This window comes from Lethenteron reissneri, chromosome 6, assembly GCF_015708825.2.
Source record: "Lethenteron reissneri isolate LAM-NWPU_2019-01 chromosome 6, ASM1570882v1, whole genome shotgun sequence".
NCBI classification, from domain to species: domain Eukaryota; kingdom Metazoa; phylum Chordata; class Hyperoartia; order Petromyzontiformes; family Petromyzontidae; genus Lethenteron; species Lethenteron reissneri.
This window is the reverse complement of record NC_083784.1, coordinates 10,090,086-10,112,921: the sequence shown is the minus strand read 5'-3', so window position 1 is coordinate 10,112,921 and position 22,836 is coordinate 10,090,086. Positions and strand designations below refer to the sequence as shown.

General features: G+C 46.9%; 1 protein-coding gene across 4 annotated transcripts in view; it reads right to left on the bottom strand.

Annotated features, from left to right (window-relative positions):
- LOC133354882 (transmembrane protein 181-like) overlaps positions 1 to 18,597 on the bottom strand; it is a 58,839-nt gene extending 40,242 nt beyond the window's left edge. For 2 of the 4 annotated variants that reach the window (XM_061572037.1, XM_061572045.1), the window contains exons 1-4: positions 16,548 to 17,825; positions 16,249 to 16,361; positions 8,193 to 8,260; positions 3,829 to 3,922 (exon numbers count right to left, since the gene is read on the bottom strand). In XM_061572037.1, coding sequence (XP_061428021.1) covers positions 3,829 to 3,922; positions 8,193 to 8,260; positions 16,249 to 16,361; positions 16,548 to 16,558 — 286 coding nt within the window. In that variant the 5' untranslated portion in view covers positions 16,559 to 17,825. Of the gene's footprint in view, positions 1 to 3,828; positions 3,923 to 8,192; positions 8,261 to 16,248; positions 16,362 to 16,547; positions 17,827 to 18,567 lie in introns of those variants that run through there. The other 2 variants (XM_061572064.1, XM_061572055.1) reach the window with 2 other exon arrangements.
- Positions 18,598 to 22,836: the final 4,239 nt, after the last annotated feature.

The following is a 22,836-nucleotide window of genomic DNA, read 5'->3' as shown; positions in this document are numbered from 1 at the left end:
CCAGCCGAGAGCGGCTGTCCTTTACGGACTGAGAGCACTGACCGCTAAGATCGCTTGAGAGCTCCCACTGCGTAGATCTTCTGGCTCGCCTGTCAGTATACCGGGTTCCCAAGTGCAGCGAGTTGATGGTCTCACCCCGGTCACTGATGACCGTAAAAAAATACTCAATCACATTAAAATTGGTGCTACACTTCACAGACTGAACACTCAACGTAAGAATGTACAATTTACACTCGCCGGCTCAGCGTCGCCAATGCAGACGAGCGGAGTCCCAACGCTTGCTTGAGTGGGGGCGACACTTTACAATTGTCTACACCCGCCCAGATTGATTGTGAAATCACAATAAAAATGTGTTTGATGCAAAACGCATAATCATGGAAGTACAATGAAATATAACTCAACCAACATCGAGCAATTATAATCAATACCAAGCAAATATGGTCGATTTCACCACTAATTGTATTTTTTATTGCGTAGGCACATGCCAAGTTAAAGTGCAATAAATCTTAATCAACGTGCATTGATTACATTTAAAAACTAGAAGAGATCAAGATGAAAATGCAGCCGCCCTGAGAATTATTTAATCAGCCTAAGGCCAGGGGTCAACATTGAGGTCAAGATTGGTCATAAAAACACAGCTACTATGATCCCTGTGGTTTGCACAGTGGCGCCCTAGCTAGCAGCAGCGTCGTTACATTAGTGCGCTTGTCATATCTGGGCCGGAGCACCCAGTTGCTCCCTCGCTGCATAAATGAAACGTGATGATTGATGATCCCAGCCCTTACCGATGCACTCCAGTCACTCGCTCGCTCGCTTGCCGGCGGTCATTGGCCTCCTTTTCACTCTTCTATAGCTGCAGCTGCTACTGTATTTCCATGGTTACTGTTTTGCTTGAACTTCACTCACCGATTCCTCCACCCGTGTTGAGGACTCTGTCTACCAGACACGGACTGTTTCATCTCATCCAGCACCCCACAGGTCAAAACAACTTGCTCACCTGCTCGCTCACCCATTTACACACTCCCTCACTCAAAGATCCCCCAAATAGCCTCTAACAGACTGTTGGGGCAAGTGTTGTTAGCGAGAAGCTATTAGGGTCGGCACGGCACATCAGGGGGTGGGGTGGCCAACACCACGCCCGGCCACCTTTGTCTCCCCAGTGGCGATGCCTACACACCCCATCAGATACTCATTTTAAGGCCGAGTCAACCTAGGAGAGGACCGGGACCAGTTCACATATTCACTGTCCCCATTATTGGTCGCGAGCGGGAATCGAACTCAGGTGGCCGAGTTGGCAGCGCAGAGTGCTTGCCGCTGAGCCACCACTCCTCACCACCCGCTCACCACCCGCTCACCACGTTGCAGGTCACAACATTTCTCTTTCTGCTAACCTCTCAAACTAACCTTGGACAATTCGAGAAATTCGTTTCCACTCTTGCTTCTTACAACTTTAAATGTGCCGTTTATTGCTGGCCACTTGGCATTTCGGGGCCATCGGGCCTGTAGACCTCTGCTCAACAACGGTGTTCAGATTAAAATACTACTGAGGACCAAAGTCTCTCTGCTATAATGCGTGATGATGAGGCAGTGCTCATCATGTCCCTTGATTTATATACAAAGTGGTACTCATGTTACTGACCGCGCGGATGGATGGATGCTAGCTTCATTAGTAAGAGCTACATTGCTTCGATCAGTGTTGATGTTGCCACGAAATGTGATTACAATGTTCATCATAAGGCGTTTTATGAATCGACTGCTAAATGTAGATCTCCCTGTGCCATGTCAGTAATCAGGTTGTTTGAGCATACTTCACCGTGCTGGCTCCAGAAATTACCGTGATAACGTTACATTCACAACAAACAACATTACTTCGTTTTATCTTCTTAGTCAAGTAAAATTCCCCTGAATCCAGTAAAATCATGAGCTTGACATATAAATAAAAATATTCACTAAGGAATAGTCATAAGATAGCAAATGAATGCTAAATGTGCCCTGTAAAACCTTACATTTGTCTCTTTGGCAAGAGTGATGGGATTTTAAACATACCATAATGACACCTATAACTGAAACTTAATGAGAAATTCAATGACACAATATATTACAGTCACGGTGCCAAAAAGCAGCAGAGAGATATAAATGAATTAGGTAACAGCCTGCCCGTCACAAGGAGGTTGTTTAAATTTCTCAGAAAAATGTGTCAACGTTATTACAGTTCCGAAAATCAGAATAAAATGTGTCTCCAAGATTAATGCATGCCGTAGAATGTTGGCAAACTATATAAATGTTTTTTTGCCCGTGGCAGACGAGATCACTATTACGGATTAACAGGAAGGCTGCTCTCCGTATCCTAGGGCATCTCGAGGACTTGCAGGTCTGGCGTCACACATGCACCATTGCCTCTGCACAGCCAGCACGCTCCATGGATCACCGAGGGGAGAGGGAGGAGATTTGCACGGCGGTAGCCGCGTCCGCCGCTTGATGCAGAGGTTCGCGATTTTGAATTCGGCAGGCGGGCCTGGTTATTATTATCATGATTGTTATACAGCGGCATACTAAAATAACGCAAATATGTGCCCAGTCTGCTTCATGGTGGGTGTCGTAGATTTCCCACCCGCTGCAGAGGTCGTTAGAAACGAGCAGGCCATTGTCTGCTGGCGCCAGTCAAAATTTTAACGATTAATTTCAAATCCATGAGAGGTTTTTTTGTTTAGGGTTAAATCGCATTAGCATAAATGTATCGTTAACCCGCCACCACCCGACACAAAAACGTGCCAATTAGTGATTCCTTCAACACCACCGGGTGTGTGTTGGAGAGTAAACCCACAACATTTACAACTTGAGTACCGTGACGTTTCGCTGGTAATTACATCAACCAGCATCGTCGGGCGGTTTTGCCAGATTTTGCCAAACCTCACTTATTGACTGTGTTGAATGGAGGCGGGCTAACGAAACCCAAAAACACCTCTATTATGAATAATATTTGTCGTGAAAACTACGTGTCAATCTTACACAAATACACACGGGCTCATTAGCTATCTGCAAAAACGAGTTATTTGCAAGTTCAGCATACCGGTGTGCTGGAGAGTAAACCCTCAAGAATTTTACATTTCGAGTACTGTGACGTTTCGCCAGTAATTACAACCAGCCTCATCAGGCGACAGTCAGATAGCCGCCGTGCGCCATGAGAACGGCCCGAATTACCAAATGGACTAAATTGTTGGCAATTATCACCATCGCGCCATCACTCCGTGTGGCGTCGTGTTGCGCGATGCCAGTTTGATCGCCAATAATAGATTAAAGGAGTTGGTCTAATCAAGGACCGACGATGGTGGGTGACCCTGTGACCTGATCACACTCAATGACCTTCCCCTCCAGCTGAGTGCATCCCAACAGGCAGTGGCGTCACAGTGACACGGCATTGCTCTGTCACTGCCTGTCACCCCTCTCACTCAGGGGTCGGGAACCTTTTTCAATGATCTGAGGCCGAACAGGACTTTCAAATGCCTTTGGCGGGCAGCCACATGCACACGCACACACAGAGAGCTCAGCCACTGCTGTCACTGCGAGGGGGAACTTATAGTGACAGAAGTGACTGGATCTGTGCTATATTAAGAAACATTTTGTCGTCAGGTTTTCCCCTCTAGTAGCTGATCAGACTTTTCCTGTGACAGATAAATATCATTCGCGGGGCCGTTTCAGAGCGGATATTTCTGACGTAAAATGACGTCAAGGGTCATTATCTAACCCGTGGAGCGTAGGAGAGGTGCCCGACCCTCGACCTGAGCTGAGCCATGTGCTCACTCGGGACCAGAGATGGGTGCCAGTCACCTGGCGGTGTCTCCAGCTCCAGGCGCAAGGTCAGCCAGAGCTGCTGGTTGAACGGATTGAGTTCCGGAGTCTCCAAGGGGTACTCCACTGCTGTCTGCAAAGACACACCATGCAAAAGCCACCCACCGCTGCTCGTCATCGCCCATTCAAAGAAGACATTTGTTGAAAGATAAAAAGCAAAGTGATTTCCTACTCGATTAAGCGCCGCAACTCATCTCCAGTGTGCAGCCCTGAGCCAGTTGTGTAAATTCCATATTCGTATGACAGGGACGAGTCTTTCCATAAGGCAACCCCTATTGACTCCCCCCACAATTCATGACTTTTGATTAAGAGGGCACGGTCCACACATCATATGAGCAACACAAACACACCTTTTTGTGTTTCTCTGCATGTTACCATGAAGGGAAAATACAGTACAATGTACATTATTATGGGGAGTGGTGGCACAGTAATTACCACACCGTGCCATGAACTCAGCAACCCAAGTTCGATTTCCGCCATGGCAAACATCGGCGACGATTGATATCTGAATCGGTGTTGGGATCTCCCTTTACCCACCCCCACTGGGCAGTGCAGTGCAGTACAGTTAAACAACTTCCTGAAATATCATGGCATAGGGAGGCCTTCATCCAGCAGTGGATTGACACAAAAGGTTGCAAATCTTGGCGGTATATATTTTTTATCTGATCCATCTTCCAAGCTCTTTTTTCTTTAAACATGGCAATCACTTGAGAGAGAGGAAAAAAAGTAGAAATCCAATGACTGTCAATATTAATCAAACCCACACCATGCCCACCGGGTCATCTCTCCCAGATAACAACGTCCCTCTGATGTTAACACAAGATTTAGAATCGCGCCCTCCACAGCACGCGCTTTACATATGCCGAGCGTTCCTCTCCTGGTTGAATCATGATAATAATAGTAGTAATACATAGTTCACACGATAATAATAGTAGTAATACATAGTTCACACGATAATAATAGTAGTAATACATAGTTCACACGATAATAATAGTAGTAATACATAGTTCACACGATAATAATAGTAGTAATACATAGTTCACACGATAATAATAGTAGTAATACATAGTTCACACGATAATAATAAGAAAGCCACGGCGACTCCTGAGACTCTTTATCAGGAGGGTCCTGCACCGCGATGTTTGGCCAATACCGATTACTCGTGCACGCATGTTGCACACGATGCGGCGCGTGACGAAAGGGTAAATGGTTTTGTTGCAAATACCCATTTCCCCGAGGCATGACGGCAAGGTCACATGCGGGACAATAAAATGTGTTGGAATAAAAATTGCATCAAATGCGGCATCGACTTGACATCATAAACCATTGCATGTAGTCGTACAGCAAGAACCTGGGTTCGATTCTCGACTCAGGTGCATTTCTGTGTGGAGTCTATCGGTGTTCTCCCTCTGTTCTGCATGGGTTTCCTAAGGGTTTTCCCGTTTTCTTCGATAGCTAAAAGAAATACGGTGTAATTAATTGCCAAAACATCCCAATGTAGCAAGACCCTCCGAAAAACAGTTTTCGGACTCAGTGTGTCTTCGTGGGTGAATAAGTACATTTGTTCAGCTGAAATTTACTACACTTAAATGGTTAAAATATGTTAATATTACACTGTCATTGGATGACTGATTTTTCGGCATTGGATTTGCACGCTTGTGTAAGCCTCTGTGTTGCTCTGCAGTAAACACTTTTATTAATGTGCTCCTCCCACTCAGGGTCTCAATGACACGGGTGCTCTCATTGCGCAGGAAAGGACGGAAAGATTGATATTGCAGTGGTCTGTCAACACAAACAGTATTTGGCGATACTGCCACATGGGCTGCGGTGAACAAGCACAAACATCACAAACTCAACACGCTTGGAAGGAACACCGTGGCCTAAAAAGGCATAAATATGGACCAGGTGACACTTTTGGAAAAGGCCCTGCTCATAGCACACGTGGCACGTGTGCTGCGAAGATGTAGCCGACTGAATTCTGTGAAAGCGATGGCCCCACAAGTGTTACAGAGGAGAGCGTTAAACATATTGACTTCTTGCATTGAGATTGGTGAGAGACGTGCAGAGGCTTTGATATGAATTAAGAGATAACATGGGTCATGTGCCATTGCTTGAAACGTTACCTATTACAGTACGTACAAAAACATGTTGTTCCTTTTAATGGCGCCGTTATTGACGAACGTATTGAGTTTTTGTCAAAACGCAGATTTTCTGGAAACAGACGTGGCAATACCACCTTGGTCATCACGTTCCACTGCTGCAGCGGGCACAACCCCCCGAGGTTCTTGCCTTCACATTTGTGATGTCAGTTTTTCTCCAGGGAATATACTGCACCACTGGCGCTTTGTCAAGGAGACGTCATTGGCTGGGCAGCTTTACGACAAGACATCTAACGCAAAATTGGGCAGGAAGGAAGGTATAATCGCGGCGAGGAGTCCGCTCGGCATATCATCCCTCTAGGGTCGATACAAAAATAATACAGTACCACTTTGCAGGAAGTGACAAGTGTGTGTGCTCAATGGCTTCGCGACGAGGGAAGATGTTAGAAACGCGTTATTACGCTTCGCACATGCGTTTTCGTAGTCGCAGTTTTCAGATCAGGCTGCGTGTTGAGAATATCTCCTAATGAGCTTTTGCAATGCACTCCTTACTGCGGGAAGGTTTAGGAATTAAACTGAAGCCAGAAACAGATGGGTTTTTGCATCGCGAGGCAACGACGACTTGCTATGGCATTCAGGCAGCAGTGGCTAATGCACAGCTGGTGATGATGATGGATGTTTTATATTTAAAATGGACCTCGTGAAGATGCCCACAACAGTGCGTGGCGAAAGCTTACATGGGAAGATCGGCCCCTGCGTGCAGTGTTCACAACCTCTCATCCAACCTCTCACCCAACCTCTCACCCAACCTCTCACCCATCCTCTCACCCATCCTCTCACCCGACCTCTCACCCGACCTCTCACCCGACCTCTCACCCAACCTCTCACCCAACCTCTCACCCAACCTCTCACCCAACCTCTCACCCGACCTCTCACCCAACCTCTCACCCAACCTCTCACCCAACCTCTCACCCATCCTCTCACCCGACCTCTCACCCGACCTCTCACCCGACCTCTCACCCAACCTCTCACCCATCCTCTCACCCATCCTCTCACCCGACCTCTCAACCATCCTCTCACCCAACCTCTCATCAACCTCTCACCCAACCTCTCACCCGACCTCTCACCCAACCTGTGGCTCCGGAGCCACATTTGGCTCTTTAAGGTCTGCTTTGTGATGTTATTTATTTAGGAACCGCCATCTCGTATTCACAGTGCATTGTCGCTCTTGAAATATATGGTTATTTACCGAATTCGAAATCAAAAATTCTTGTCATTTTGGTTGCGGATTCCTGGCTTAGGAAAACCGCGATCTTTAACAATGAGTGAACCGTCCACTTCTGGATCAGGGCCTCCCCACATCGTGTCAATTGTGGATATTGTTTAACCATACCTCACCATTCTGGTCAGTGCAGGCTGGAAAAGGGGGTGCGCCTAGGACTAGTTCAGATATCGCGTGTCACTGACATTAGCTGCAAATCAGGTAGCCGCTTTATAGTGCAGCACACAATGCTCAAGACAGCATTAGATAGAGCTTGTCAAATAGCAGGCTACAGTGAGTCGTGAAAATTATACATTACTGTGGCAGATACAAGTTCATCTAAAAGCACAACCAGGCGGACTGCTGAGGCAGGAAGAAATATAGCGAGAGAGCTACAGCAGCCATCGGTTATAAAGGTTTGAGATGGGTACAACCCAAGGGAAAGTGGGCAGGGCTAGAGATGGAATTTGCAAGTAAGTGTAAGATCGCAGAGCTAGCTATACCTCGGCCATTGTGTTACTAGAGATTAGCAAGTCAATCTGTTAATGTAACCCCATGACTACGGTGCTGAAGAAGCCATTGCATTGGTCGAGATTAGAGATTAGCATGTCAATGTGAGACGGCTCCCGCAGCAGCGGATGTGTTAATGAGAGACATTCAGCCTATTAAACAACGAGTGCCACCGCCACATTGAGGAGAAGAGAGCAGCAGCTATGTTAGTGAGACATTTAGCCTGTTAATGTAAAGACATTTAACAAGGTAATGTAATTCATAACTGCTAACATAGGCAGGTAAGATGGAAGCATCACAGCCAGATATGACTTAACCTGGTTAATAACGTCCAATGATTGCTCAGTTTATACCCATTTTCTCGGTTGAAGTTGTGTCCGTGTTTGTGTATCTGGATGGCTTCATGAACAGTCACGAAAGCTTTAAGTCAAGATTTAACACTGCAGTGTTACATGAAGTGTGCATGTGTTTACCCTGAGGTCATCCGGATGCTCTTCTATATCCGTGGCCTTGAGGATGTGGGACTCGGTGATTTCAGGGCCTGAAAGCACAGCAAGAGAAAATACTTCAGGGAGAAAACCAGGAACAAAAATCGTGCCCATGCTTTGATTGTACAATGCCCTCCAATTAGCACTCATCCTCAGCAGTGTTGATTTGGTGATAATAAAATTTGTTTCTTGCACCAGGTTTACAAGAAGCAGTGCATAGGCCACAATGAGACCACAGGGCACATATAGCGGTCCTGCTGGGGAGTGCGGCGGGTGACGCTTTGACCAATGTGGCCGATAGACCTTGAGGTAAGTCCCTAATAGCAACATGGCATAATGCTAAAGTTTAATTCACGTTGATACATCTTTTTGAGCATTACCGTGCCTCCACATTTCAGGTAGCAAAAATAGACTGAGATAGACAGAGAGAGACAATGCATTATTATAGCTTTCAACTTGAGTCGGAAACATTACCAAGCTACAGAATGCCAACAGGTTTGTCTATTGCCTACACGAGGGAAGAAATCACGCAGACAAATTAACTGTTAAATAGGTACGTAGGCTTGGGCAAGACACGATACGGAATGATGGTCAGTGGTCAAGAATAATGACAGAATGGCAGCCAAGGAATGGAATGCGCCATGTACGAAGCCAACATGAATTTACCCACAGTGCACTGGGGCTATATCTGATAATAAAAAAGCATGGAGGACCTCACATCCTACTGCACTCGCATTGTCGAGCCGGGTGGCTACGTGCTTCAAGCGCTCGTCTCAGATTGAAAGTTAAATCCCAGCTGGGGATCAGCTCAGTAAATGATCACTCCAGAGGGGTTAAAATGAGTACCGCTCTGTGTGCGAAGTCAGCAGCGGCGGCCACCCAACAGAGTGACTGGTCTCGCCGTGGGAAAGTGGCATTGCCACCCTGGCTCGGGGCACCAAAGGAGCCTTGCCGTGCCCGTGCCGTGTTGAAGCCGGGGGAGACCTGCTGGGCTGCCCTCGTCTGCACATTATGCGAGAGGATGGGGGCTGTGCTTCATACAAACGTTCACGAAGAAATACACCTTTGGGCATACAGAGCAAGGGTGTAATTGCAGTGGCTCGACTTTGTTGAGTTTTCACAGCTAGAAGAGGCCTTCGTTGAGTGAGTTGTCTGGGCTGGGGCATCCAGATTAGGGAATCGCAACTGATTGATTGCCACCACCCGGTCTGGTACAGCTGCCAATTAGACGTGTGTCATAGCACGCATTGACGTTGTTACGCATTGATGTCTACGCTATCATCCCCGCCACGGTGTTTCTGGCACTGTTCGTGGTTTACAGAGGGAAAATCAATTCTGGCTGTCGCCTGATGAGGCTCGTTCTAATTACCGGCGAAACATCATACTCGAATTGTAAATGTTGTGGGTTTACTCTTCAACACACTGGGGTGCTGAACTAGTAACTTACTGGCTTGTTTTGTTTTCGTGACAAACATTACTAATTGGCTGTGTTGGGTAGTGGCAGGTTTAACAACACATTTATGTTAACGTGATCGAACCCAAAAAAATCTCTATTATGAAAAATCGTCCACGCCGCGCCTTCACATTCTCCCATCTAGAAGAACACACCGACTCGGTTCACTCTCATGGCACATTTAATGCAAGTCTCTTAATTGAGCCGTCCCATCTGAAATTATTATTTTGTGTTATGTATTATATAGGTTTGTGTCGAAAAAGTATCCATGTTTTACACAGAGGGAGGGTCCTTGCCTATGAACATCTCGCAGTTCACCAGCATTGGTTCAAGCAAGACCGACTGCTGATGAGACAATCAATGTCCAAACCGGTTCAGTGTTTTTGCTGCAAGAACGATGCACTCCCAGAGAGGTTGTGTGGCTGATAGGATGAGTTAAAAAAATAATGTAGTTTTGTTGTGTGTGTGAAGAGATGGATCTGGGAAGTCGGGCGCATTGTGTCTATTTAGTTTATTTTCCATTTGAAGTGGCACTCTTGAACACAGAAAGAGGCCACTGCACGCCCACCTCTGTGAATAGACGCGTTCAGTGTCCACGCTTACGCAACACCGTTGTTTCTGAGTGCACTTAAACTTGTTGAACCACATTCAGAGGGCCAAGGGGCACACCCAGGTAACCCAAATATAAGAATAGAATAACACACCCTGAAACATGCCATCACAGCGCTGTAAGTTTCAAATAAAACCAGAAGCGAGATTCAGCTGTAGATATTATATTTAGAGTGTGTGTGCATGTGTATGAAACCTTATTCGGAATGTATCTTATAAATAAACTAAAAACTATTTTAATTTTACCAAAAAAGGCCCACTGAGCTATGTAGCTCTTTTGCAGAAGTGACCTGGCTATCACAAATGATAGCTTAACGAAGTGGCTTATCACGTGGAAAATTATAGCAGCAAAATACTCTGAACGCATGTTGATTCTAAATGTGGAGGGACAAACCGGAGGACCCGGAGAAAAATCCACGCGACCACGGGGAAAACACGCAAACTACAGATATACAGGAGTCAGGGTCGGAGCTTCTAAATGCATGCTTCTAAATGTGATGTGGAGGGAAAAACTGGAGGACCCAGAGAAAAACATCCATAGTCGTGAAAGCCTATGTGTTAAACTGGGGAGAACATCTAAACTCCAAATATACAGCAGGCATCAGGGTCAGGATCGAACCCATGACCTCCTGTATACCAGGCGAGGTAGTTAACATCTCGCGCCCGTGGCACCCGAACACAGTGTGCAAACAGGTTATCAACTTTCAGCCAAACGTGGCTCGCGGATTCGTATACAGCGTTAGACTTTTCAACAAAGGCACTTGCACAGCAGCGTCTGGCCTGTGCAGATCTTGACGTCATTAAGCACGGCAGGTTTGTGTCCTTTATTTGCTGGCACTTTCATTGCCACTCTGATAACATATCTGAGCTACAAAATGAACCCGATTTGCCAGGATCATCATCAAAGTCACAGTTAACGCCACTCAGCCTTAGACTGTGTGAGTACACGTATGACCAAATCACCGGGAACGCACCCGATGTCATGAGATCTCAGAATATAAGCAGAGGTTGAGCCTGGATTGAGCCCGGATGTTTGACCACCATCCGAAGCCGGCTGCTGCTGTGGTGCATTGTTGTTGTTGTGAGCAGCAGCAGGCAGTGCAGCAACATTTATTACCGTACTTATACACTCCCGCGTCTACGTTTGCAAGCCTTCACCAACCCACACTGACAATAGTGGGGAAGTATGGTCAAATAACCCTCACAAGCCACACGGTATGGGAGGGGGGGAAGAGCCCTCATATCGCAGTGGATTGACAAAAAGGGGCTGTGTGTGCAACACACACACACGTGTGTGCATCAGTCTGTAACGTGAAACACAAAGACACTTCATCATTCAGAGGCTACAGTTATTTTTCACATGGTCAATAGACGACCTTTCCATTGGATGAGTGCAAATGGCCATCGGTAACCTTTATCCTCTTAAAGAGCAACAATTTATATAAAAATAAACAATAAAATAACCTGATCCCCAGGGCAAAAAAATATTTTTGTAACTAAAACAGCCTCTCGAGATTCGTAGCAAGAGCATTAGCAAAATGAACATGCTTTAGAAACCCAACTGGGAGACGTATTACTAACCAAAGCTTCCAACGCCAATGCAGAAAATTGGCGTTGGTTTACAAGAGAAATATATATTCTCTGTTCCAAATTCATCTTCAAAAGAGTGTAGCGCTTAAATAATTAAGTGTGCCACAGAAAACAGAACCTTATTTTCCTTCTCTATATTACATTAAGCTCCGATGGAGCGACACGTCGGTTATAGAGGTCAGCTTCACAATCAAGAAGGCTCAGCACATCATCTTCTCTTTGAAGGTCAATAAAATGAGATGACCACCGCTGGCTTCCCAGACGTCATGGGAATGTGGAAATGTCAGGGCCTCCAATAGATGAGTACCACTCCAAATTCTTTACAAAGTTAGAATCTCTTATTTATACTGGAAGAATCTGATGAGCTATGAAGCTCTTTTTCACAGATGTCCAGTAGGGGGTGGGTCAGCAAGTCACCATCTCACCAAGCCTAAAAAACCGTGAGCCACTTAATCCACTTCTTAGCATTTGAACGTGCAAGAAACCAAAAATTCACAAATTTCTACAGAGCGGTGAGCAACCCAGTTGCTGTACTGCCATGTTGATGTGTTAATCTCCTTGCCATAACGGCCACACGTCGTGGGCATATTGGGGGCAGTGACACTACGGGCCGGCGGTCGCGTGTGTTCGCTGCTAACTGCGGAGACTCACGATCCGAATCTGCTAGGCCGCCCCGGTTAATACTGCGGGTGTTTTAACTATAAAATACTACTGGTTAATACTGCGGGTGTTTTAAGTATACAATACTACTGGTTAATACTGCAGGTGTTTTAACTATATAATACTACGCATCAGCTGCTTTACAGCGGATGTCAAATATTCGTGACGTCATTCTAAATGAGCAGACCAAACGTGTGCCGGCGTCATGGTCCAATTTCGAAAAAAACCTCTCTGAACATGACCCAATTGGGACCACACACACGTCGACATCGCATCTCGCGGTGAAACTACTGCGGACAACATCTGTGAAAGACGGCAGCATGTTCGTCGTTGTAGCCTTGCGCCATAGGAATGGCACGAATAGCAAACGCGCCCAAGGACGGTATTATTGTTTCGATTTAAAGCTTTCGTGACTGCAGGGATTCATCTTCTTGGTTCTTTCGGTAAAGTCACGTAGAAGGGAAGTAATAAAATAATAAAAATAAAACATAATAAAATAATTCTCACGACGTTTCGGCTACAACGCAAGCAGCCGTCTTCAGGTGAAGAATGAGACACTGCCAAGCAAGAAGCTTATATATAAGCTGCGTTGGAGGTGGAAGAAGAGCGCCTTAACAAAGGAATGTGCATATGAAGAGGGATTTAGCATATTCATGGGAAATGCGTAGGAGGTGGGCGGGGGGGTTTCAAAGTCATATTATGCCCATGCATTATGCAGGATCAACAGCACCAAGGGGGGGTGCAGGGATTAGCAGTAACAAAGGAAAGGAATGTTAATGATATGTAGCTGCAGTTACTCAACAACCACGTAGAAAACTAAAGTATAAACTACATAAAAAACTAAAGTATAAATTGCATAGCACCATCAGTATACTTACTATACTCTACAATAAGCTGAGTTACTAACAGCAAGTAATACATTACAATTCTACGTCGTAAAAATGATATAATATGCTTCCATCTAAACTTTATTCTATTGCATCACACGAGCATATACCGTACTATATACTGCCAACATTAAATTATATACTGTATTGCTGTAAACCAACCTATACCTTATACATTTAAAATAACACTATGTATTATTCTACCCACCCTAATGTGTGTCGAAATGGTTTATTACGTCCTTCCAATGATTGCTAAGCCAGAATCCATCTTCTCGGTTAAAATTGTCTCTGTGTTTGTATATGTGGATCGCCTCATGAACGAATCTCTCATGATAGCCAGATGGCTTGCAGAGAACCTCTGTCTTGGAGAAGTCAATATCATGTGAGCCCACTGAGTTGTAACAGTGATCTGCCACGGCTGAGGTGTTTGTCCTACCATGTTTCAGGTCAGCTTTATGTTCACGGATGCGGTCCGAGACATGTCGTTTGGTTTCCCCAATGTAACTGTTACCACAGAGGCAACTTAGTTTGTAGACGCCAGGGTACTGTATGTCTGGAACCACATCTTTTACAGACGGTACCAGATCACGGATTTTATGTAGATTTTATGTAGCAGCTATACAAAAATAAAAAGAGACCCCACCAACAGCCTCGTCTCTAAAACCAAGCAAATCATTTCTGATTCAACCGCATTAATTGATCAGACCAAACAATTCTCGTTGAAACCTTCTGCAGCCAGGCCACCAAGATTATACGGCTTGCCAAAGATACATAAAGAAGATACACCTCTTCGTCCCGTTGTCTCTACTATCAACTCCCCCACCTATAAATTGGCTCGTTTTTTGTCTGAAATCCTACGGCCTTTCACTGGAAAAACCACCTCTGCGGTACTAAACTCTACTGACCTGGTATCGACAATCAAGGGGATTGCCCTGTCCCCAGACGACCTGCTTGCCAGTTTTGATGTGGTTTCCTTATTCACCAAGGTTCCTGTACCTGACACCATCGCAATCATTGAAGACTTGGTTCATCAAGGACTGAATGCTGGGGTACCCCCCCTGGTGAGACACTGCTTAACCAATACATACTTCACCTGGAATGGAACTTTCTACAAGCAAAGTGAGGGCACCCCAATGGGCTCCCCCCTATCTCCGGTTGTAGCCAACATCTTCATGGAGAAATTTGAGACTGACGCCATCCAGACTGCCACTCTACACCCGACCTTATGGAAGAGGTACGTAGACGACACCTTTGTCATCTGGCCACATGGCCGGCCTGCTCTAGACCAATTTCTCGACCACATCAATTCCATACACCCAGCCATCAGATTCACCATGGAAGTCGAAAAAGATGGCAAGCTACCCTTTTTGGATGTCCTAATCAAAAGGAGACCTGATGGTTCAATGAGCCACTGTCTACAGGAAAGCCACCCATACGGATTCTTACCTAAAACCGGATTCCCACCACCATCCATCCCAGAAGAATTCCCTCATCAAGACTCTATATCATAGAGCCCAATGCATCTCCGACCATGAACACATTGCCAGTGAACTCAAACACGTACGCCAAGCTCTTAAGGCTAATGGTTACTCCGACTACACAATCCGCAAAGCCATCACTCCAACCATCAAGAAGGATCCTGTTGAGGAGCCTTTCAAGACCATCACCTTACCCTACATTGCTGGGGTCACAAAAAAGATCTCCAAAATCCTGATTAAACACAAGATCCAGGTCCGATTCAACACAGTACATAAAATCCGTGATCTGGTACCGTCTGTAAAAGATGTAGTTCCAGACATACAGTACCCTGGCGTCTATAAACTAAGTTGCCTCTGTGGTAGCAGTTACATTGGGGAAACCAAACGACATGTCTCGGACCAAATCCGTGAACATAAAGCTGACCTGAAACATGGTAGGACAAACACCTCAGCCGTGGCAGATCACTGTTACAACTCAGTGGGCTCACATGATATTGACTTCTCCAAGACAGAGGTTCTCTGCAAGCCATCTGGCTATCATGAGAGATTCGTTCATGAGGCGATCCACATATACAAACACAGAGACAATTTTAACCGAGAAGATGGATTCTGGCTTAGCAATCATTGGAAGGACGTAATAAACCATTTCGACACACATTAGGGTGGGTAGAATAATACATAGTGTTATATTAAATGTATAAGGTATAGGTTGGTTTACAGCAATACAGTATATAATTTAATGTTGGCAGTATATAGTACGGTATATGCTCGTGTGATGCAATAGAATAAAGTTTAGATGGAAGCATATTATATAATTTTTACGACGTAGAATTGTAATGTATTACTTGCTGTTAGTAACTCAGCTTATTGTAGAGTATAGTAAGTATACTGATGGTGCTATGCAATTTATACTTTAGTTTTTTATGTAGTTTATACTTTAGTTTTCTACGTGGTTGTTGAGTAACTGCAGCTACATATCATTAACATTCCTTTCCTTTGTTACTGCTAATCCCTGCACCCCCCCTTGGTGCTGTTGATCCTGCATAATGCATGGGCATAATATGACTTTGAAACCCCCCCGCCCACCTCCTACGCATTTTCCATGAATATGCTAAATCCCTCTTCATATGCACATTCCTTTGTTAAGGCGCTCTTCTTCCACCTCCAACGCAGCTTATATATAAGCTTCTTGCTTGGCAGTGTCTCATTCTTCACCTGAAGACGGCTGCTTGCGTTGTAGCCGAAACGTCGTGAGAATTATTTTATTTTATTATGTTTTATTTTTATTATTTTATTACTTCCCTTCTACGTGACTTTACCGAAAGAACCAAGAAGGTATTATTGTTGTTGTGCGCGGGCCTCACCGCTGATTCCGATGAGCAGGATGAGCGCGAGCGCTGTGAAGAAGGTGACGAACACGAGGGTGAACTGCCGCTTGGTGAGCGTGAAGAGCCGCAGGGCCTGCCATGAGCCCAGGCTGTGGGAGATATCGGGGTCACGGGGGCCGGTGAGTCATGGGGACCGAGGGGTCACGGGGACCGAGGGGTCACGGGGGCCGAGGGGTCACGGGGGCCGTGGGGTCACGGGGGCCGGTGAGTCACGGGGATCGAGGGGTCACGGGGATCGAGGGGTCACGGGGGCGCTTGTACCAGGCTATGTGCACCTTGAAGCCATGTGAAGTGCCCAAGGCTTGCTGGCAGGTGGTCACGGGACGTACCCAGGTCCCATGGGTTGACCGAGATGATTGGCAGGTGCACCACCTCTGCCCCCTACAGTGGCAACTTGCTGCGTTTTAGCCGCCCGGTGCTCAGCTCATTGTTGTGAGGTTCGCTCCTCCGCCTTCCGTTGTTGTTGGAGGGCGACTGCCTCCAACTGCCCAGTAGCAGCGTCCTTCACGAGCCTCCTCCACAAAAGCCGATCTTGACACCGCTGGTACCAGTCTTCTGCAAGTCGACTCAGACTCCATATCCTCCTGTACCACATCACTCCATCTCTTCTCTAGCCAGTGTACGCCCATTTGACCCCCTCTATCCGGCAGAACAAAATCTATTTGGGCATTCAGTGGCTGGGCATGCGGGTTCAGTTCCCTCAGGCACACTGGAATGCCTCGAGTCGTCTCAACTTATTCAAATATTAAATTCAAACTTATCTTAACTAGGTAGGAATACAATACGGACTCGGCACATTTAAAACTAAGACTTAAAACGCACTCGCATATCTGCAAATATCATAGCAAGAGCACTTTCTACATGAACCATTTGACTAAATTATATAATTATTCATGTGTACCATTTCATTATCCATATATTTATGTTTGTCCGGGTTGTGATATTTGCTGCATCGAGCACATCGGTGACACTCATAGAGCACGCCGTGTTGCTGCGAGGTCGCCAGGATCATCACTTGGCAGCACAGCAAATCTGAAAAGATTCTGATTCTGGGTTGGTGAACCCATCTGTGCGGACATTTAGGGGTGAGTATACTCCAGTTTGCTGCCACGGACAAATTAAAGTAAACAATCAAACAATACGCCTCCTCATAAATGTCCCTCTACACACACACATTAGGGTATTTATTTACACATCCCATCAGCGAGCGAAACGGACTTCTCGGGAGTGGATTGGATCAGCAGCATCACTTCAACAGAATCAACTTTTGGCCGGTTTTGACATTCAGTGTCTCGCCAGCAGTCACGGCTGTTTCGCTTGAAACAACGCGTGTGAACTACCGCCTGTTTGTTAGCTAGGGCCCCCTCTATACATTACATGTGCGTGGTTTAACATCCCAGGGTATCGGGCTCTCCTGGAAAATATTCCTGATGAGGCTGTTTGGTTTTCCTTAAAAGATGACTCAAACTAATTCCTCAGTAACGTAATAACTCAGCCATGAGAATGCATTGCAATTCCCAGTTAATTAATTTACTTCCGAACAAGGGTTTTTTGGGAGGTTAGATCGCGTAAATGTGTCGTTAAACCTGCCACCACCCGGCACACGCCAATTCGTTACTCGCTCAGCACAGCGACGAATTGTAAACGTCGTGGGTGGTTTACACTTCCCCAGCACACCGCCGCTGCGTGGCTCTACTGATTGTCTGTGTCGGGTGGTGGCGGGTTTAACGACACATTTACAGTTATTATGGACTATGCACTATACATACACTCTATGGGCAGTGTAGCCCCCGTCAATCAATTGCTGGCTGAGGCCTCCTCACGCTGCGTCGGACATGGTGGTTGACCACACGTCAGCACGCTGCTTGATCAGTCGGGGTGTAAAATAACGAATTAACTGGCGACATTAGTTTAACATATACTATACATCTATTGGAAAACGAATACAGTGCTTATAGAGGTACAGTATATATAGCTAATGTAAAGTGGACGTGCATCAAGTCCCCTAGCGCCGCGCTCACAAGTTCACATCTCCTGCTGGGGTTCGTCTCGGCCCATCCATACCATCTCGGGGTCGATAAAACTGGCACCACTTTGAGGGAAGTCTTAGGAAGAGCGGACCCCCGCCATAGAAACGTGGAATTTCCACCGATATATACCGCAGCGCCAACTCCACCCCCTAACTCTAACTTGATGTACACACATCGCCTCAGGTCAATCATCCTCATCAGCTGCCGTGGTCGATAAAGCAGCTTGCTACACCTCGAGCTCCGGCTCCGCGACCCCACAACTCACCCGTCCATGGCCACGGCCGGCGGTGATTGCGGGGCGGGTGAGGGGCGGGGCGGGTGAGGGGCGGGGGAAGGAGCGGGAGAGGGGCGGGGCTAAGGTGAAGGTCTTGGGCAGCTCACCCGGAGGGGGAGGGGGTGGGGGTGGGGGAGGGGCGGGGCTAAGGTGAAGGTCTTGGGCAGCTCACCCGGAGGGGGAGGGGGTGGGGGTGGGGGAGGGGCGGGGCTAAGGTGAAGGTCTTGGGCAGCTCACCCGGAGGGGGAGGGGGTGGGGGTGGGGGAGGGGCGGGGCTAAGGTGAAGGTCTTGGGCAGCTCACCCGGAGGGGGAGGGGGTGGGGGTGGGGGAGGGGCGGGGCTAAGGTGAAGGTCTTGGGCAGCTCACCCGGAGGGGGAGGGGGTGGGGGTGGGCGGGGCGGGGCGGGGTGGGCGAGGGGCGGGGCTAAGGTGAAGGTCTTGGGCAGCTCACCCGGGGGGGGAGGAGCGAGGGGCGGGGCGGGGTGAGGCCGTGGGTGGGGGGGAGTGGGGGGCGAGCTCACCTGCACAGGGGGGGGGGGGGGCGCGGGGGTGAGCTCACCTGGACAATGACGTCATACTTCGCTGTAAACGGTGTGTATGTGACGTCACAAACGCCGACGACTGTCCATCGCGAATCGTTAAAGCGTCATCTTTTTTGACCATACTTCACCACGCCGGTCATTGCGTGTCGGTGAAGTCGGGGAAGCATGGGAGCACGATGCGTTGCCGCACTGCTTACAACGAACTGGGCAAAAACTCCAAGCGGCCAACAACAAACAGCACTCTGCAAGTTGGAACAAGTACCTTGAATTGAAGGTGATTTTAAGAGCTTTGGAAAAGAGACGTTGAGGTGGAATTCCAAGTCACGACCACGTCATTATTATGAGGTGGAGAAGTGCCAGGGAATTAGCAGAGAGAGAAGTGTTGTCACCTGCAGTGTGGCGACTGGGTCGGTGAGTGAGTGGGTCAGTGAGTGAGTGGGTCAGTGAGTGAGTGGGTCAGTGAGTGGATCAGTTAGTGAGTGGGTCAGTGAGTGGATCAGTGAGTGAGTGGGTCAGTTAGTGAGTGGGTCAGTGAGTGGGTCAGCGAGTGAGTGAATCAGGGTGTAAGGTCAGTGAGTGAGTGGGTCAGTGAGTGGATCAGTGAGTGAGTGAATCAGGATGTAAGGTCAGTGAGTGAGTGGGTCAGTGAGAGAGTGGGTCAGTGAGTGAGTGGGTCAGTGAGTGGGTCAGTGAGTGAGTGGGTCAGTGAGTGGATCAGTGTGTGAGTAGATCAGTGAGTGAGTGAATCAGTGAGTGAGTGGATCAGCGAAAGAGTGAATCAGTTAGTGAATGGATCAGTGAGGCAGTGAATCAGTGAGTGAGTGAGTAGGTCATTGAGTGAGTGGGTCAATGAGTGAGTTGATCAGTGAGTAGATAATTGCGTGAGTGTGTCAGTGTGTGAGTATATCAGTGAGTGAGTGGATCAGTGAGTGGATCCGTGAGTAAGTGGATCAGTGTGGTGAGTGAATAAGTGAGTGAATCAATGTGTGAGTGGATCAGTGGGTGAGTGAATAAGTGAGTGAGTGGGTCAGTGAGTGAGTGGATCAGTGGGTGAGTGGATTAGTGGGTGAGTGGATTATTGAGTGAGTGGGTCAGTAAGTGAGTGGGTCAGTTAGCTAGTGGTTCAGTGAGTGAGTTGGTTAGTGAGTGAGTGGGTCAGTAAGTGAGTCTTCAGTTAGTGAGTGTATCGGTGAGTGAGTGGGTCAGTGATTGAGTGGTCAGATAGTGAGTGTATTGGTGAGTGAGTGGGTCAGTGAGTGAGTGGATCAGTGTGTGAGTGGATCAGTGTAGTGAGTGAATCAGTGAGTAAGTGGATCAGTGTAGTGGGTGAATATGTGAGTGGACCAGGGTTGAGTGGATCATTGTGGTTGGTGGATCAGTGATTGAGTGGGTCAGTGAGTGAGTGGATCAGTGTGGGAGTGGATCAGTGTGTGAGTGGATTAGTGAGTGAGTGGGTCAAAGAGGAAATGCATCAGTGAGTGGGTCAGTGAGCGAGTGGATCAGTGAGTGAGTGGGTCAGTAAGTGAGTAGATCAATTCCATCCACCCGTCTATCAAATTCACCATGGAAGTAGAAAATGATGGCAAGCTACCATTCCTGGATGTTTTTACCGAGAAGAGACCTGATGGCTCGTTAGGACATTCGGTCTACAGGAAAGCCACCCACACGGATGCCAATCTAAAGCCTGACTCCCACCACCATCCAGCCCGGAATAATTTCCTCATCAAAACACTACACCATAGGGCCCGTTGCATCTCTGACCAGGACCACCTATCCAGTGAGTTGGAGCACGTACACCAAGCCCTCAGGATAAACGGATACTCGGACCGTACAATCCGCAAAGCTCTCTCCCCAGCCACGCGGAGACAACCTTCTGAGGATCCAACCAAAACCATCACTTTACGATACATAGCCGGGGTTACCAAAAATATTTCCAAAATCTTAAACATACACAAGATCAGTGGCGGCTCCTGCAAAATCTCTCAGGGGGGGCAAATGTCTGGATGATTGATAAGGATAAGGTCCACCCATGCAATGGATAAATCAACAGCTTAAGCGTGTAAAGGCAACTTCACTACTTTAATATTAATGAAAAATAAAGTGACTCTTACAATACATCTCCTTGTTTGTTTTTATACTCACTATTATTACAATCCACTCAGTTTCTTTTATTAAAGATTCCACTAGGTGGCGACAAATAATATTGTTGACTGAAACGTGCTTACGTATGATGACGTAAGCACGTTAGTGCGAGCCCTCCCGGAAGCCATAGAGAATGCATTGCAGCGCCCCCGTTCGAAAAAAAAACATCTTTGAATGTAAGTCTATGGGAACACTCTGGGCGATTCTCAGCCGGAGTGAAATCGCCCAAAAAGAGGCAGTACTCCACAGAACGTGACATGACGCTGATTGGACTATATCCAGAGGCACAGTGACGGCTCGCGTGACTCTGGTTGAATGAGATTTTGAATGTGATTGATAAAGTCCCTTTCACACTTTGGTGGTGCGTCGCCCAATCGCCCTAATGAAGGAACCGCCCCTGCACAAGATCCAGGTTCGTTTCAACACAGTACACAAAATCTGTGATTTAATCCCATCTGTAAGAGATGTGATTCCTGACATGCAATACCCTGGTGTCTACAAACTGAGTAGTGGTTGCGGCAGTAGTTACATTGGGGGAAACGAAACGACGTGTCTTGGACCGCGTTCGTGAACACAAGGCAGATCTGAAACACGGCAGGACCAATACCTCTGCCGTTGCCGATCATTGTTTAACGCTGTGGGCTCATACGAAATAGATTTTTCCAAGACGGAGGTACTCTGCAAACCTACCGGCTACCTTCAGAGATTTGTTAATGAAGCCATCCAGATATATAAACACAGACACAACTTCAACCGAGAGGATGGGTACAAACTGAGCAATCATTGGAAGGACGTTATTAGCCAGGTAAAGTCTTAACTGACTGTTGTGTTTCCATCCTACCTGCCTATGTCAGCTGTTATTTCCGACTCTGTGTGTCTCTCTCTCTATGCCTCTCTCTTAGATCTCTCATGCTCACATGTCCTTTGGATTGCACTCCCATACTCACATGCCCTTTGTATTGCACCCGTTGGGTTGCACTCATGCCTTTGGATTGCACCATTCTTCGATTTAACATTAACATGCTAATCTCTCACATTAACATCATGCTAATCTCTCGCATTAACATAGCCACTTTTGTGCCCTCGTCGAGGAGGCCGCTCTCCTATCTTACAGTTACATGCTAATTTCTCACATTAACATCACTAGCTCCGACCACTTCTTTATGACCCTTGGGGTACACCCTTTTCAAACCTTTTTAAACAGTCTGTCTCAGCAGCTGACCATGCTTTCCCACCCGATGACGGACGCTTGTGTTGCGCCCAAAACGTCGTGATTTGTTTTATTTTCTACCTTCGTGACTTTGCCGAAAGAACCAAAGAGTATGGATTCCTGCAGTCACGAAAGCTTCAAATCAAGATTGAGTAGATCCGTTAGTGGTTCAGTGTCGTAAGTGGGTCAGTGAGTGGATCAGTGAGTGAGTGGATCAGTGTGTGAGTGGGTCAGTGATTGAATGTCTTTTCGCTCTGATTGCTATTTGATTTATTGTTCTACTTGTTTTGCCGTCATTTCCATTGTCATTTTTCTGCGACTGTTCACCTTGTAGAAAAAAAGCGTAAAGTAAAAATTTTCCCTCAT